This window comes from Hyphopichia burtonii (assembly GCF_001661395.1).
Source record: "Hyphopichia burtonii NRRL Y-1933 unplaced genomic scaffold HYPBUscaffold_1, whole genome shotgun sequence".
Classification (NCBI taxonomy): domain Eukaryota; kingdom Fungi; phylum Ascomycota; class Pichiomycetes; order Serinales; family Debaryomycetaceae; genus Hyphopichia; species Hyphopichia burtonii.
Genome location: NW_017963728.1, coordinates 892,731 through 906,418, shown reverse-complemented (window position 1 = coordinate 906,418; position 13,688 = coordinate 892,731). Strand labels below are relative to the sequence as shown.

The window sequence follows — 13,688 nt, the reverse complement described above, 5'->3', positions numbered from 1 at the left end:
ATTTTTCAGTCATTTCACCATGTCCTGCAGGTTGTCGCATTCGCTGAGAAACCAAAAAAAAAAAAAAAAAAAAAGACCCAAAGCCCAGTCGTGCACCAAAATCAATATCAAAAACCAGTGAAAAAATTTGTTCAATGGAAAGTAGAGCTTTAATACTGCAAAGGACCCAGTGGCTTTTGATATATAATTGTTAAGCAACAGACGTGAAGATGATAAGAGGCGTGTTACCAAGAAGCAGAATGTTGGGATTCTGCGTTCCAAAGCGAGGATTCTCTAGTTTCAGTGGTCTTTGTAACAAGGCAGCAGAATCAGCAAAGAAGTTTGATTCACCCCAAGAGCATATTGCCAAAAAGCAATTGGAACAAATAGAAGAACAAGCATATCAGGAAAGCTTATTGAATGACGAGTTTGAGTATGCTCCTAAATACTTATCGAGTGAAAATATAGATCCTTTAAGTGGTAGACCAATGCCAATAAATGTTGAGTTATTAAAATATAAACCAATAACACTTCCACAAACCCATGGGCATCAAGCAGCTCAAATCAAGTTCAAGAGTTTTGATCAAGAAAGTTTAACCAGAGCTTCTGAATTTGCTGGAAGAGCTGCATTTTATTTAGGTATTCCATGTAAAAATGTCCAACCATTGAAAACTGAAAGAAGATTATATACAGTTATTAGATCACCCTTTGCTCAAGCTAAATCAAAAGAAAATTTCCATAGAGTAACCTATCAATGTAAATTAACTGCATTTGATGCCAATCCAGAAGTCATTGAATTATGGTTATCCTTCATAAATAAATACGCAATTGAAGGTGTTGAATATAAGGCATCCATTCATACTAGAGAAGGATTAGACTTTGTTGATAAATTAGATAAATTAACCAGTGAAGACTTGAAATTACCTGAAGCTTATGCTGATCTTGATGATCCTATATCTGCTAAGGTTCAACAAATATTAAAATCTGAAGATTTTAAGAAATTTTTCGATCAAGACGCAAAGAAATAAAAAAATTAATCCTTGTTTATAGTCCTTTTTGTTTCATTTCGTTCTACATCCCTCTGTATATAAACATTCTTAATTAATGATGATTTTTTTTTTACTTTTATTAATATCTAGTCTAACCGTAAACATCCCAATCGTCGTCTTCTTCCTCCTCATCCTCTTCTTGTGCTTTTTTCAATTCTTCTTCTAATTTTTCTCTTCTTCTTTTATCCGCCTTAAGTACATCAAATCTACATAATGGACATGTAGGACTCACTTTCAACCAAGGTGCAATACATTCCAAATCAAAAATATGACCTTTAGCCTTTTTCCCACTAACAACAGTTTGTGCATCACATGGTAAACGAACAACCAATGGATAATCGTCATCAATAAATCTATTTGTACATATAGAACAATCTGCTGTATCCTTATTTTCTAAATCATTGACTTTAACTCTTGGTAAAGAATCCAAGAACTCTTGTGATACTCCAGCCTCCTCTTTATTGAAAAGCCCAAAATCCTCGTCAGATCGATCTTGGATTAGTTCAAGTAATCTTGATGCCATTGATGAACCTTCTTCATCGTTCATTAACCTCAACGCACTTGTATACGCCTCCCTTACTGGCTCATTAGAACTTTGGGTATCTGATGTTAAAAATGTATCAATTACTGATGCAAGCGTTTGATGTTGTCGGCCATTTCGTTGATTATTATTACGACGATTGGTCGTAGTTGCTATATTATGGTCGTCTTTTGTAGTCGGTTAGTCGATATTACTCGAATAGAAAGTAGAACCACCACATACCTTCGTAAGTTGACATGATCTATGATCTACTGTTAGGTCTAGTGGATTTTGCCATTAACTCAAAATTTACAGTATCCCAATTTTGGTCGTGCGACATCTCATTATATTCGTGATAAGATACTGCAAAATCTTCTGTAAAGGCTACAAATGCATATACTATTGAACTTTGAAGTTGATTAAATATAGAACCAGAATAAGAGTTCAAGAGTTAAAAAAAAAATAAAATAAAATAAAAAAATAAAAAAAAAGCATAAAAAAAATCATTAAATCAATCAATTCATGATGACATCAGGACGAGCCTGGGTTTCTGAATGGCCGTTTGATTCAACTTCGTCATCACTACTACTCTCATCTTGATCATTGGATGGAGTCGCTTCAAGATGCAAACTGTCAAAGTAACCAGTAGCTTCGGCCTTGCTATCGTGGCCATTTGCGTTGAGGTATAACGGAGTCATTGGAGGGTCTTCAGAAGGAGTCTGCACTGGATTAAGGCTTGGAGAAACATCACCGTTCTGTCTTTCGATATCAATTGCTTTTGCATTAGCAGTGAAAGTAAAATTCTTTGCATTATTATTAGAATTAGGCATTGGAGATTGAGTTCTGTAGAATTGTTGAAAGTAGATTTGATTTTGTTGATTGTGCGGTTGGTTGTGAAATTGCTGCAGCATTTGAGATAATTGAGTTCTGGAATTTCTCGAAAACGAGCCTGCTAAGGACCGCGGAGGAGTTTGAGATGATAGCCAGAATCTGGAAGGGGAGCCTCCCAAAGAAGTAGGATCTAAGTTAGGAGAGTCCGGCACTATTAGAGGATTATTGCTCTTATTATTGATTGGAATACTTTGCGAGAAAGTATCATGAGGTTGGAATGAAATGAAATCATTTTGTTGATGCTGGGGAACAGATTGTTGTATAGGAGGAGGAGATGTAAATTTTTGATAAGGTTGTAATCTAATTTGATTTAAATGAGTTATGGAATTTCGACTGGCAATATTATTATAAGAATTTTTACGATCAATGAAAGCTTGAGGTTGAGGATGTTGGGTGATCTGATTATGGAATTGCAGTTGGTTGGAAAAATCGCCTTTTGGAGAAGGAAGATAAGACTGTTGGTCATTATTTGATTTATTAGCTCCCGAATTATTATTCAAAGACAATAAAGATATGGTTGAAGACGACGGTATCAATCTACCGTCGACTTCTTTACCAACAGAAGAGGCAAGTAACTCTGGTTCTGGGTGATCACTCAAGCCCTCGTCTATACTAAAAGTATTTTTATTAAGAGGAGAGGTTAACATGGACGAGTGATTAGAGTTTGTCGATGATGGAGACGTATTACTATTATTGTTCAAAGCCAGGAATCCCAAGCCCATACCCACGTTAAAGCCTATAGTTTGATTGGATTTACGCTCGTTAGCCAACGAACTCGATAGAAGGGATGTTTTTGGCTTGAGGTTGTGGTACTGATATTGACGGGATCCTCCCGAGTTTGTAGGAGACGTCTTCATATTGGCATTGAACGAGTTCGAGGGACTTATAACCGGAGTTTTATTATTATTATTATTATAAATACTTTCATCGTTACCATTATTATTTGTATTGGAGTGATTATTGATTGCCAACGAATCAAGTCTGGATTCTATATGGTCTGTACCGAAAGACATACTGGTCATTATAAGCCGGACCAAAAATTCCAGTGTTGTAAGACAAACAAGCAGACTGAGATCTCAGATAAGATGATAAGATTAGGGGTGAAAACTGAGAAAGTCGTGAATGGAGGGTCTCGCAAGTATAGTTTTTTTTTTGTTTCTCTTATTTTTCTGTGCTGATAATCGGTTCAGACAAGATAAAAGCGGAAACGAACAAAGACAAAGAGCCCAAAAAAAAGAATAGCCTGAACAACTGATCAACCAACCAGGCCAACAACTTAACAAGGAAAGAAGGAAAGGGACAGGCGATGGAGCGACTTGAAGCAGCAGTAGCAGCAGTAGCAGCAGTAGCAGCAACAAAAGTTTATAAACCACTTATAGCACTAAGGAAGCGATGAGCGCTGGGATGTAAATCACTGATAAGAAGGCACGTTCGACGCTACTTATATAGTACCAGCGATAAATAGTAACTTGTGGTAAGCGGGAAGCGGGATATACGAATCAAGCAAAGACAGATTTAGCTTTATCGTTGGGATGGGAATTTTCAGTGTTATCTGACAAGATCAAAGAATGAAATCCGTAACGAAACACAGAGGGCAAGGGATGATTTTCTGGATTAACCGACAGCCAAAAGTGGTTAACTAATACGCAAGGTACAGATAAAGGATTAGAATGGATCCTATGCTAGTCTTCTGGAAGTGATAAGAAGAAGAAGAAGAAGAAGTTGTAGCAACAAGCGGATAATTCTCAGTAAGTTAATTTTTTTTTCTCACCGAAATTACTCAATGGACTAAAATTTGGGTTAATCTTAATTAATTAAAAGACCCAAAGCTGCTTATCTATTCGAGTCTCTTCGACCGGGTTCAAGTGGATGGGACGATACACCACTGGGAACTCACGCGGATGGCGCTGGGTGGTGCTTGGCCTACTGAAGAGCTGGAAGGAGAAGGAGAAGGGTGATGTAATTGAAATTAAGTGCACACGACAATCACACAATGGGGAGTATTCTCGTCTTACAACGTAACATCAAGATACTGACATGGGGCGAATGTCAGTAGGCGAAGAGAAGGATCTTCATAAGATCAAGGTTCTGGGGTTAGTTAGGGACTTGAGGTGGGGGATACTCGGGTTTGATTTAAACAACCCCCCTTATGCACTTAGAAGTATCAGGAACTCAAACAAAGTCTTATTCATTGAGCTTCCAGACTCGATTTTCATTGGCCTGCTGATTTTGTTATCAATTGTTCATGGTACTAGTTGTTTGTAGGTTGTTTTAGCTACAGGTAAGTTATTTTAGGTGGAGATGGAGTTCTCCGAAGACAATGGAGACACTTTCTTTGTCTAGAGGTATATCCGATTTGGGTAACTTGCAGTCAAATGAAGTATATTATCTCTATAAACATAATCTAATACTCACCGTCATCTTGGGGGTCTATTTTGAAGATCTTATCGGGGTTTAATATTCTTTTAGGATCCAAGGCGAATTTGACTCTTCTCATTAGATCAACTGTTTCGGTACCTAGTTCCAATTCTAAATATCTTCTTTTACCATTACCGATTCCGTGTTCACCACTGGAGGTTCCTTCGTTAGCCAAACCAAGGAGCATCATTTCGTTGATGATCTTTTCACATTTGTTTTTGGTTTCCTCAGTGTAGAATATATCAAAGTGAATATTACTATCACCAACATGTCCTAATAGAATACTTTGTAACCCACTACTTCTAACCATTTTTTCTAATTTAGCTAAAACTGGTGGGAGTTTGGATAATGGAACTGCCATATCAGTTACCCACAATCTGACATTGGGATCAATTTCATTTCTACCATAGTCTAATATAGCGAAAAATGCATTCTTTCTTGCTGAAAACAATTCTTCCTTCTCTTCATCATTTTTGGCATAGAGAAAATCATGGCAATTGTTCTTCGAAGTGATTTTTTCAATTTCTTTAACTTGCTCTTTAACAACTATATCATTAATTCCTCCTATTTTGAAAAAAATAGTTGGGACTTCTAACCACTCTCTGGTGAAATATCCACTATAATTAATACAATGCATCATATCTTTATCTAATAGCTCGATAGCGTTTGGATTCAATCCCTTACGGTATATCTGAGCCACGGCATTAGTAGCATCACTAACTGTTGCAAATTGTCCTACACAAACTGTTTCCTTAACCGGTTTTACGTGTAGTTTAACCGTAGCTTCAGTGACAATCCCTAAGGTTCCTTCACTTCCAACGATTAATCCAGCCAAGTTATACCCTGCACTCGATTTCCTTGGTCTTTGTTTGGTCTTAATAACGGTACCATCGGCCAATACAACCGTCAATGAGACAACATTCGATACCATCGAGCCGTATCTTGCTGCATTTATCCCGGACGCATTGGTGCTGACCATACCTCCAATTAAGGCACTCGGTCCACAATCGGGCCCAAAGATTAAATTATGCGGTTCTAAAAGCTGATTCAAATCTTGCCAATTAACTCCCGCTTCAACAACCGCATCCAAATCATCTTCATGAATTGCAATGACTTTCTTCATCTTAGTGGTATCAACCACCACCGATTGACTTCTTGTAGAGAAAAAATGTCCCTCCAAAGAAGTTCCTCCACTGAATGGTACAACAGGCACATTATACTCATACATAATTTTCATGATTGAAACAACGTCTTCAGTCAGTTCTGGGTATACAACATACTTCGGGCGTTGATGGGGCTTCGGAGCATGGGTGGTGAACTCACTGGTTCCGTGAGATTCAATCTCCACCGGGGTATTAAATACTTTATGACCACCAATCATTTTTTTCACTTCACCAATGGCTGTGGAAAGCTCTTCATCGGTACAATATGTGGGTGGACTGATATCACCGAGCTTAGTAGTGGAACCTTGAGGGAACACGTCTGCTGGAACATTAAGAAGAGTTTGGTGTTGTCCGAGTTTGTAAGCACCGAAAGTCGCCAAACCGCTTATAAGTATTCCCCCAAATAGCGCAAGACTAGAAGTTGATCTCGCCGGAGTCGATTTAACCGATTTCATTCTGAGCTGATTCGGTATTCTAAGACGCAATGCCCGAGGAATGGCTCCTCTTGAAAGCAACGACTTCATTGTACTCGAGCAATGAGATTTCTTAACTTCACGAAGTCTTTTTAATATTTGATAGATCTGAAAATTTTCTTATCAAGAAATGGCGGAATTGATTCACATCCGTACATACACAGAGAAGACACCACAATTTTCAAGCTCATACATTGGTGGATAACCATTTCAAAGTAGTCGAATGTCTGAATATGGCACGTAAGATGTCCGATGCTAGTCTCTGATGACAAGACCGATTTCAAGTTATATTCCAATATTATATGTTGATACTTGTCTCTACACGACACTGATTTTAGTTGCAAAACTTGCTTAATAAAGATTATATATTAAAGATTAGTCGAAAACAATAATTAAAACACGAAGGCAAAAGAATATCTAAAGAAAGAAGGAATTCAAAGACACATGTAAGAGGGTGGAAGTATAGTTGGAATTCAGAGTCATTTTTTCGATTCGGATTCTCCCTTCTTCGATAATAACTTGATTGGTAATTTGGAGATTTCATCCAATGATTTTTCTGGATCAAAGTCGTTGTCTTGATTTTTATTAAATTCATAGTTACTTTTCAAGGCGGAGGTAGAAGCAGAAGTAGAAGCAGAAGTAGAAGTAGAAGTTCCTGATTTTCGAGAAGACTTGAGAATTGGGGGTTTTCTAATTGGAGGATCTTCGTTAACTTTATGGAAAATCCTAGTTGGTTTCTTTTCTTCTCTATGTTCCCAAGGAAAGATTTTTGAAGGCTGGGAATCGTCCTCCAAGGTGGTTTGATCAAAGGGTTCGATGAGTTGACTCGGAGTATCATTAGTATCCCAGGAATTGATCAATTTACCGAAATTTAATTTATGAGCTTCACCTTGAGCAAGGTTGATATTCAATAAACCAATACGATCGGATTCTTCAGTATAGTATTTATTAAATTTTTCCCACCATAAAGCGTGTAATCTAGAATCTGATTCCAGAGTTGAAGAATTCACTTTGGTATGCCATGGTTTGAATTGGCCAATGAAATGTAACAAGTTTATATCTTTGAAGAAGCGGGTTAAAGCCGGTAAGTATTGATAATTATCTGAAGGGGTTACATTGTATACAAAAGGTAAACGGATCCATTTCTTAGAAGTTGAATTTGATTCTTTGGGTTTTAAATGGAAAAATTCGTTCAACAAACCTTGATCAGCACCATCAAAGGAAGCATCCTGAATACCCGAAAACAGAACCAATTCTTTATGAATTTGCTCATCTGGGGTTAGAATTAATAATCCACTATTAAAAATGTCTGGCCAGCCAATATCTGGACTAGCCACGATTTCATGAGCTTCTGTATCTTTATACAACTCAAACAAATGATCCAAATTCTTCAATGGTAGAGTATCACTATCAAGATAAACTAATTTGGAATATTGTATTTGATTCCATAATAATATTTTAGTGAAGGTAACATTTAACTCATCTCTACCCAATTTCGCAATCACTTCTTTTAAAGATCCATTGATTAGCTTATCATCAATTGGAATAATATCATCATAGATCAGTTTAATTAATTCTAGCGATTTAGGAGAAATCCCGGTTGGATCAAGTAATATAGCTAATTTATGTTTTGTATGAAGCTCATTCTTAAGGGTTTGAGCAAGTACTAACGCACCAGCTACGTAAGGTTCACTGGTTAAAAGAGTAATGAAAGCAGTTGGCATTGATGTTTCTACACTAAAAGAAATCCATGTTAATAAGAATATCAAAACTTTTAGTTGTCTAAGGGGGTGTTATCAGAGACCTTAAAAGGGCTTCGGTGCGTGTGTGGAGTCTTATCATGCCTCGTTTTATTTTTTTTTTTAAAACTTTTTTTATTTTTGTTAGTGAGTTTATTTTGTTAGTAAAACAGCCTATATTAATGAATTATAAAAAAAAATATAAAGAACTAAAGATCTAGTAAGCAGCAGCAGTGTTATGGGTACCGTTAGGAACTTGAGCTTGTTGGTTACTAGAACCCAAAGTAGCTCCCAGTTGTCTATTTGGATTTGATGCATTTTCTTTTAATGCAATTAATTGTTTCAGTCTAAAAGTTTCATAATGAACCAAGCTAGTTGTTTCAATTAAATCTTGTAAATGAGTTCTTGTTAAGAAATCTCTTAAGAAAACAAATTCACATTGAGAAACATCTTCAACATTGATTGCACCCCATTTTGTTTTACGACCTTTAACCAATTCACCATTAACTTGAATTTCACGATCTGATCCAACAATAGCAAAGGGAATTAAAGATTTAATATCTTCATTCAATTGTCTTTCATCTTCGTATAAATCTTCACTATCATAAGGATAAATATTAAAATTATATTTAATAAATTCATTTTGTAATAGTTTTTTAAATTCAGCTCTTTCATCTAAAGTTAAACTATCACTTTTAGCAATAATTGGTACTACGTTAGCAATTTCACTCAATTTTTTCAAAGCTTGAATATCCAATTGCTTCAATTTTTCACCATTTGGTTGAATAAAATATAATATACAATGAACTCTTGTATCTTGAATTTGTCTTTCTCTTTGAGCAGTTAATTCTTTTCTTAAATATTGAGAGTGTTGTTCTTTAATATACTTAACTAACGGTTCCCAACATTTTTCATTATTAATTTGATCACCAAATCCTGGAGTATCAATAACATTAATATTCAAACGAACATTATTTTCAACCAATACATGGTCACTAATCTTAACCTCGGTGGTTTTTTCAATTGGTTCATTAACTGATCTTCTACCATGAGATTGTGCTAATGGTGATGAAAATAACGTATTAAGTAATGTCGACTTACCTAAACCACTTCTACCAACTGCCATGATATTAAATTGAAATCCTCTTTTCAATAATCGATTTTCAATTTGAGTAGTGATGGTATCAAAACCAACATACTTCTTTGGTTGCACTATATGTTCTTCGGACATGTTTTATCTACCGTCTTGTTAATAAAAGAGTATGAAGATACCAGCTCAGTCTTCGTTTATTTGTATAGCTTGTTTTCTTTCTCGCTTTGATCTTAACGCGTTGACTTGTCCACAGACAGAATTGGTTTGGGACTTCTGGACACGACTCCTCGGGGTGTGCACCACACAAACACTGGAAAAAAAAAAACTGAAAAATCCATCAAAGTTCTCTTTAAACTTAACCATTAAACTTGAAGGATATAACTGAAGGTATACAACAGCAGCAAGATGGCATCCATATCATGCAGACACACCCATAGCATAGTGTCTTCCATAACACACTCGTCTAGTTTGGGATCAAGAGTACTTGGCTGGACTGGTGCTTGTGAAAGTTTATCATTACCATCAATCAGCATCAAATTACCCCAATTTTTAACTGGACAAACCGAGACTGATTCTAGATTGGAGGAATTGAAGAAACAACTCGAATCCGAAGAAAGCCCATTCATGATTGATAACGGAATGATTTTAAGAGCTGCCCCAAAACAACATCCTTCTTATAGAAAGAGAAGACAAAAATTATACGCTCCAGGAGATAAACAAATCCAACCTTTAAACAATATAGTTAGATGTCCAGCCTGTGGCCACGTTAAAAGATCCCATTTCATGTGTATGCACTGTTTTGCTGAAATTAGAACTTTCTTAAAGGAAAAGAAGAAGCAATTACAAGAATACATCGAACCTCCTCAATCGAATTTAGATCCTGTTGATCATAGAATCTTATATCTTTCTCTGGAGCCAGGTAAATCAAAGAAGAAGCCTGCCAGTCTGTCAATCCCCATGAGAGAAGAACCTCTTCCATTCGATTCTCAACATGTCAAGCATCCTAAAAAGTAAAAAAAAACCAAACCCACCTAATCACACACACTTCTAAACTTACTCTTCATTCACTGGATTCTTGTATATATCTTTATCTTCATGTATTTAATATTAGTAAACTAACCATTGCTTGTATTACTGGGATCACACCCATACACCCATCAATGAAGCAAGAAAAAAAGAAATGCGATGGTGTTCTGTGTAATTTTCTATGGTTCCACCTTTAACAACCAAACGAAAAAAGTGAAAAATTTATGATCATAACCCATCTCTTAAATTTGCTGAGCCGTTTAAATAAAATACTCGTTTTCAATAGCTTTAGCATCCCACGATGAGCCCAGTACATAGTATGGATTCAGCTGAGGGGCCCTTGGTGAAAAGGGCCCGCAAATCATACCCAGACAATAACAGATCAGTATCGCTATTTTCAGTATCTGCGAGACATCCACTTAATGTGAAGCCAGGTGGGAACTCATTGTTAGCCAATTCAATCGATTTCAAGCCTTCTAAATCACAACAAATGGGTGATTTCGAGAGATTCCCTGAAGAATTGCTAATGGAGATGTTTTCTTATATTCAAGATCCAAAATCATTGATGAGATTAAGTCATACTTCAAGAATAATGTATGCATATTTATATGATGAAGAGATCTGGCGTAAGTTGAACACCCATAAAGTGCTTGAAGGGGAAAGAATCAATCAGCAATCAGAAACACTACCTTGGAAAGGTTCATGGCGTTGTACCCTTTTAAGACTTGAAGAGTCAAAAGAAGCAAAATTACAACTAAAGGACAATTTATTATGCTCGGATATTTTATATCGTCCATTTCAATGTTCAAAAGTCGATTATAGTACTTTATTCAGCAAAATCATTAAAGAGGAATCAGTATACCATCAAGATTCTTTAAATGGAGATTTCGATCATACTTTGCTACCAAGTGGTCGTATTGCCAGATTAGCTGAATCTCAATTAACTTTGAATGAGTTTAATGAGAATTGGTCAAACAAGCCGTTTATATTAACTAATGAAAATGAAAATAGATGGCCAGTTTGGACTTTGAATCAATTATTGGAAAGGTTTCCTGAAGTCAAATTTAGACAAGAAGTGGTTCAATGGCCATTGAAGTTATACTCGGAATATCTTGCCAACAATAAAGATGAAAGTCCTTTATACTTATTTGATTGCAATAGTATGGCAATGAAATCTTTAAAGCAAGAATACGCTCCTCCAAAAATTTTCCAACCAGATTTTTTCAAAACTTTTAATCATTTTTCAAGTAAACCCTGTCGTCCAGATTATGCCTGGCTTATCATTGGGCCCAAAAGATCTGGTTCCACCTTCCACAAAGACCCGAATAGTACTTCTGCTTGGAATGCAGCTATATCGGGACGCAAATTATGGGTAATGTTGCCTCCCGGAACAACTCCACCGGGAGTTGGTACCGACGAAGAAGAAAGTGAAGTAACATCACCAGTGGGTATTGCAGAATGGGTTATATCGGGATTCTTCAATGATTCTTTAAAAATAGAATCATGTCAAATTGGTATAACGTTTCCTGGTGAATGTATGTATGTTCCAGCTGGTTGGTGGCATTCAGTTATTAACCTTGATGATTCCATTGCTTTAACTCAAAATTTCGTTCCACAATCCCAGTTATGTAAAGTTTTAAATTTTTTAAAGAATAAACATGGTCAAATAAGTGGATTTAAACCTAAAAATGTTAAATTAGTTATGGATGAGATTCTCAAATCAGATAAGGATATAAATAATGAAACATTATCAAAATTGAGAGAATACACTTCTATATTCGAATCATTAGACCCTCACTTACAAGAAGAAGATTGTGGAGAGATCACCAGTGAAAAACTCCCTCCAATGCCAATATTTGAACTTTTTAGTCAATTAATGATCTTAGGTGACAACAAACAAGAACTTGAGGCTGGTTTAGAAAAATTAGTCAAATTAGAGAAAAACGAGTTAATGAAAAAGACCGGGAAAAGTGAAATGTGGACGAAACTCACTGATGAAAAACAAGAATCTGTTGGGTTTTCATTTGGATTCGGATTTGATGAAAGTGATGATGAGTAAGTATAATTTATAGATTAATAGATATTTTTTTGCATTCATTTTACTTGCTGCAAGTAGGATAATTTCGCAGGTGAGCAAAAATATGGAGTGACTAAGAGGCAGAGAGAAGAAAAAAAAAATGAAAAAATCGAAATTTTGTCATACCACCTCCACACATATAAGGAGGATAACTGCCATTGATTTATGTTCAGGTGTATTAAGACTAATTCCAGATTAATATCAAGACTTTCATTTCGTCAATTTTCCAGTACCGCATTACAAGCACAAATTAAGACACATAACGTTAACGATATGGTAAGTGAATCAACTCATGGAGAAACCGATAAACCAATTATATTTGCACCAGAAACCTATCAGTATGATAAAGGTAAGTTGAATGATGCGGATATAACCCCAGATCCAATCGAACAATTCCACCAATGGTTTGAAGAAGCAAAGAGTAATCTTCCAGCTGGTAGTTCAACTTTACCAGAACTGACTAATTTTAGTACTGCAAGACTACCACTGGGAAGAGTTAGTTCAAGAGTAGTTTTATTGAAAGAATTGGATCATCATGGATTCATCATCTATTCCAACTGGGATAAACTGAAGAAGAGTCAAGATCTTGCTACTAATAAATGGGCATCATTAACATTTTTCTGGCCTCATATTCAAAGACAAGTTAGAGTGGAAGGATTAATGGAATTTGTCACAAGAGAAACCAGTGAACGTTATTTTAATACTAGACCTCGTGGATCGAAAATTGGAGCCTGGGCTTCACCACAGTCTCAAAAAATATCTGAAAGAAACGAATTAGATAAATTAGATCAATTTTATCAGGACAAATTTAAAGACTTGAAAGACGATGAGATTCCATGTCCTGAATATTGGGGAGGAGTTAGAATAGTACCATTGGAAATTGAATTTTGGCAAGGTCGTGTTAGTAGATTACATGATAGATATACTTATACTAGAGAAACAATTGAAGATGTTTGGGATGTCAATCGTATAGCTCCATAGTTAATTTTCAATACATTTATGCAATGATAATCTTAATTTACTTGTAAAAAACATGTCACATGAGGGGCAATTGAATTTACCTTGATGATTCCAAGATTTCAAATCATAAACATGTTTAGTAAAAAGCGAGTCCAATTGAGCCAAGAGGGATTCATAATCATTCCCAGTATCAGTTTCAATGAATTCGGGGACTTTCAAACTGATTACTTCTTCCTCTAATTCGATTAGATGAATTGAAATGTGCATCTGGAACACTCTGGGATCCTTGAACCCTTTCTG

At 35.9% G+C, this 13,688-nt stretch overlaps 9 protein-coding genes across 9 annotated transcripts; 4 read left to right on the top strand and 5 right to left on the bottom strand.

Moving 5' to 3' along the window:
* Positions 1-169: 169 nt before the first annotated feature.
* HYPBUDRAFT_131880 (mitochondrial 37S ribosomal protein uS10m) lies at positions 170-1,007 on the top strand (the record flags this gene model as incomplete). The annotated part of the gene is made up of 1 exon (XM_020219461.1): positions 170-1,007. Exon 1 carries the CDS (start codon positions 210-212, stop codon positions 1,005-1,007), a length of 798 nt encoding a protein of 265 aa, XP_020078739.1. The 5' UTR covers positions 170-209.
* Positions 1,008-1,117: 110 nt separating this feature from the next.
* Positions 1,118-1,796, bottom strand: HYPBUDRAFT_151340 (uncharacterized protein; the record flags this gene model as incomplete). The annotated part of the gene is made up of 1 exon (XM_020220447.1): positions 1,118-1,796. Exon 1 carries the CDS (start codon positions 1,549-1,551, stop codon positions 1,120-1,122), a length of 432 nt encoding a protein of 143 aa, XP_020078738.1. The 5' UTR covers positions 1,552-1,796.
* A 267-nt stretch (positions 1,797-2,063) lies between these two features.
* Positions 2,064-3,461, bottom strand: HYPBUDRAFT_146070 (uncharacterized protein; the record flags this gene model as incomplete). The annotated part of the gene is made up of 1 exon (XM_020219943.1): positions 2,064-3,461. One exon carries the CDS (start codon positions 3,459-3,461, stop codon positions 2,064-2,066), a length of 1,398 nt encoding a protein of 465 aa, XP_020078737.1.
* A 1,328-nt stretch (positions 3,462-4,789) lies between these two features.
* Positions 4,790-6,554, bottom strand: DLD2 (D-lactate dehydrogenase). Its single transcript, XM_020220446.1, has one exon. The coding sequence runs from the start codon at positions 6,473-6,475 to the stop codon at positions 4,844-4,846; it is 1,632 nt and encodes a 543-aa protein (XP_020078736.1). The 5' UTR covers positions 6,476-6,554; the 3' UTR covers positions 4,790-4,843.
* Positions 6,555-6,942: 388 nt separating this feature from the next.
* GLG2 (Glg2p) lies at positions 6,943-8,264 on the bottom strand. Its single transcript, XM_020220445.1, has one exon. The coding sequence runs from the start codon at positions 8,215-8,217 to the stop codon at positions 6,973-6,975; it is 1,245 nt and encodes a 414-aa protein (XP_020078735.1). The 5' UTR covers positions 8,218-8,264; the 3' UTR covers positions 6,943-6,972.
* A 123-nt stretch (positions 8,265-8,387) lies between these two features.
* Positions 8,388-9,480, bottom strand: CDC10 (septin). The gene has a single exon (XM_020219460.1). The coding sequence runs from the start codon at positions 9,461-9,463 to the stop codon at positions 8,450-8,452; it is 1,014 nt and encodes a 337-aa protein (XP_020078734.1). The 5' UTR covers positions 9,464-9,480; the 3' UTR covers positions 8,388-8,449.
* A 361-nt stretch (positions 9,481-9,841) lies between these two features.
* HYPBUDRAFT_97394 (mitochondrial 54S ribosomal protein bL32m) lies at positions 9,842-10,339 on the top strand (the record flags this gene model as incomplete). Its single annotated transcript, XM_020223989.2, has 1 exon — positions 9,842-10,339. A coding segment is annotated over one exon (498 nt), but the record flags the coding sequence as incomplete, so codon positions are not given.
* A 156-nt stretch (positions 10,340-10,495) lies between these two features.
* HYPBUDRAFT_172631 (uncharacterized protein) lies at positions 10,496-12,533 on the top strand. Its single transcript, XM_020222858.1, has one exon. The coding sequence runs from the start codon at positions 10,653-10,655 to the stop codon at positions 12,408-12,410; it is 1,758 nt and encodes a 585-aa protein (XP_020078732.1). The 5' UTR covers positions 10,496-10,652; the 3' UTR covers positions 12,411-12,533.
* A 168-nt stretch (positions 12,534-12,701) lies between these two features.
* On the top strand, positions 12,702-13,409 carry PDX3 (pyridoxamine-phosphate oxidase; the record flags this gene model as incomplete). Its single annotated transcript, XM_020219942.1, has 1 exon — positions 12,702-13,409. The coding sequence occupies one exon, from the start codon at positions 12,702-12,704 to the stop codon at positions 13,407-13,409; it is 708 nt and encodes a 235-aa protein (XP_020078731.1).
* Between the last annotated feature and the right edge of the window lie 279 nt (positions 13,410-13,688).

What these genes read in the sequence shown, in the direction of transcription:
- DLD2 (XM_020220446.1), bottom strand. Translation starts at nt 6,475, where the DNA reads ATGAAATCGGTTAAATCGACTCCGGCGAGATCAACTTCTAGTCTTGCG.
- GLG2 (XM_020220445.1), bottom strand. Translation starts at nt 8,217, where the DNA reads ATGCCAACTGCTTTCATTACTCTTTTAACCAGTGAACCTTACGTAGCT.
- CDC10 (XM_020219460.1), bottom strand. Translation starts at nt 9,463, where the DNA reads ATGTCCGAAGAACATATAGTGCAACCAAAGAAGTATGTTGGTTTTGAT.
- HYPBUDRAFT_172631 (XM_020222858.1), top strand. Translation starts at nt 10,653, where the DNA reads ATGAGCCCAGTACATAGTATGGATTCAGCTGAGGGGCCCTTGGTGAAA.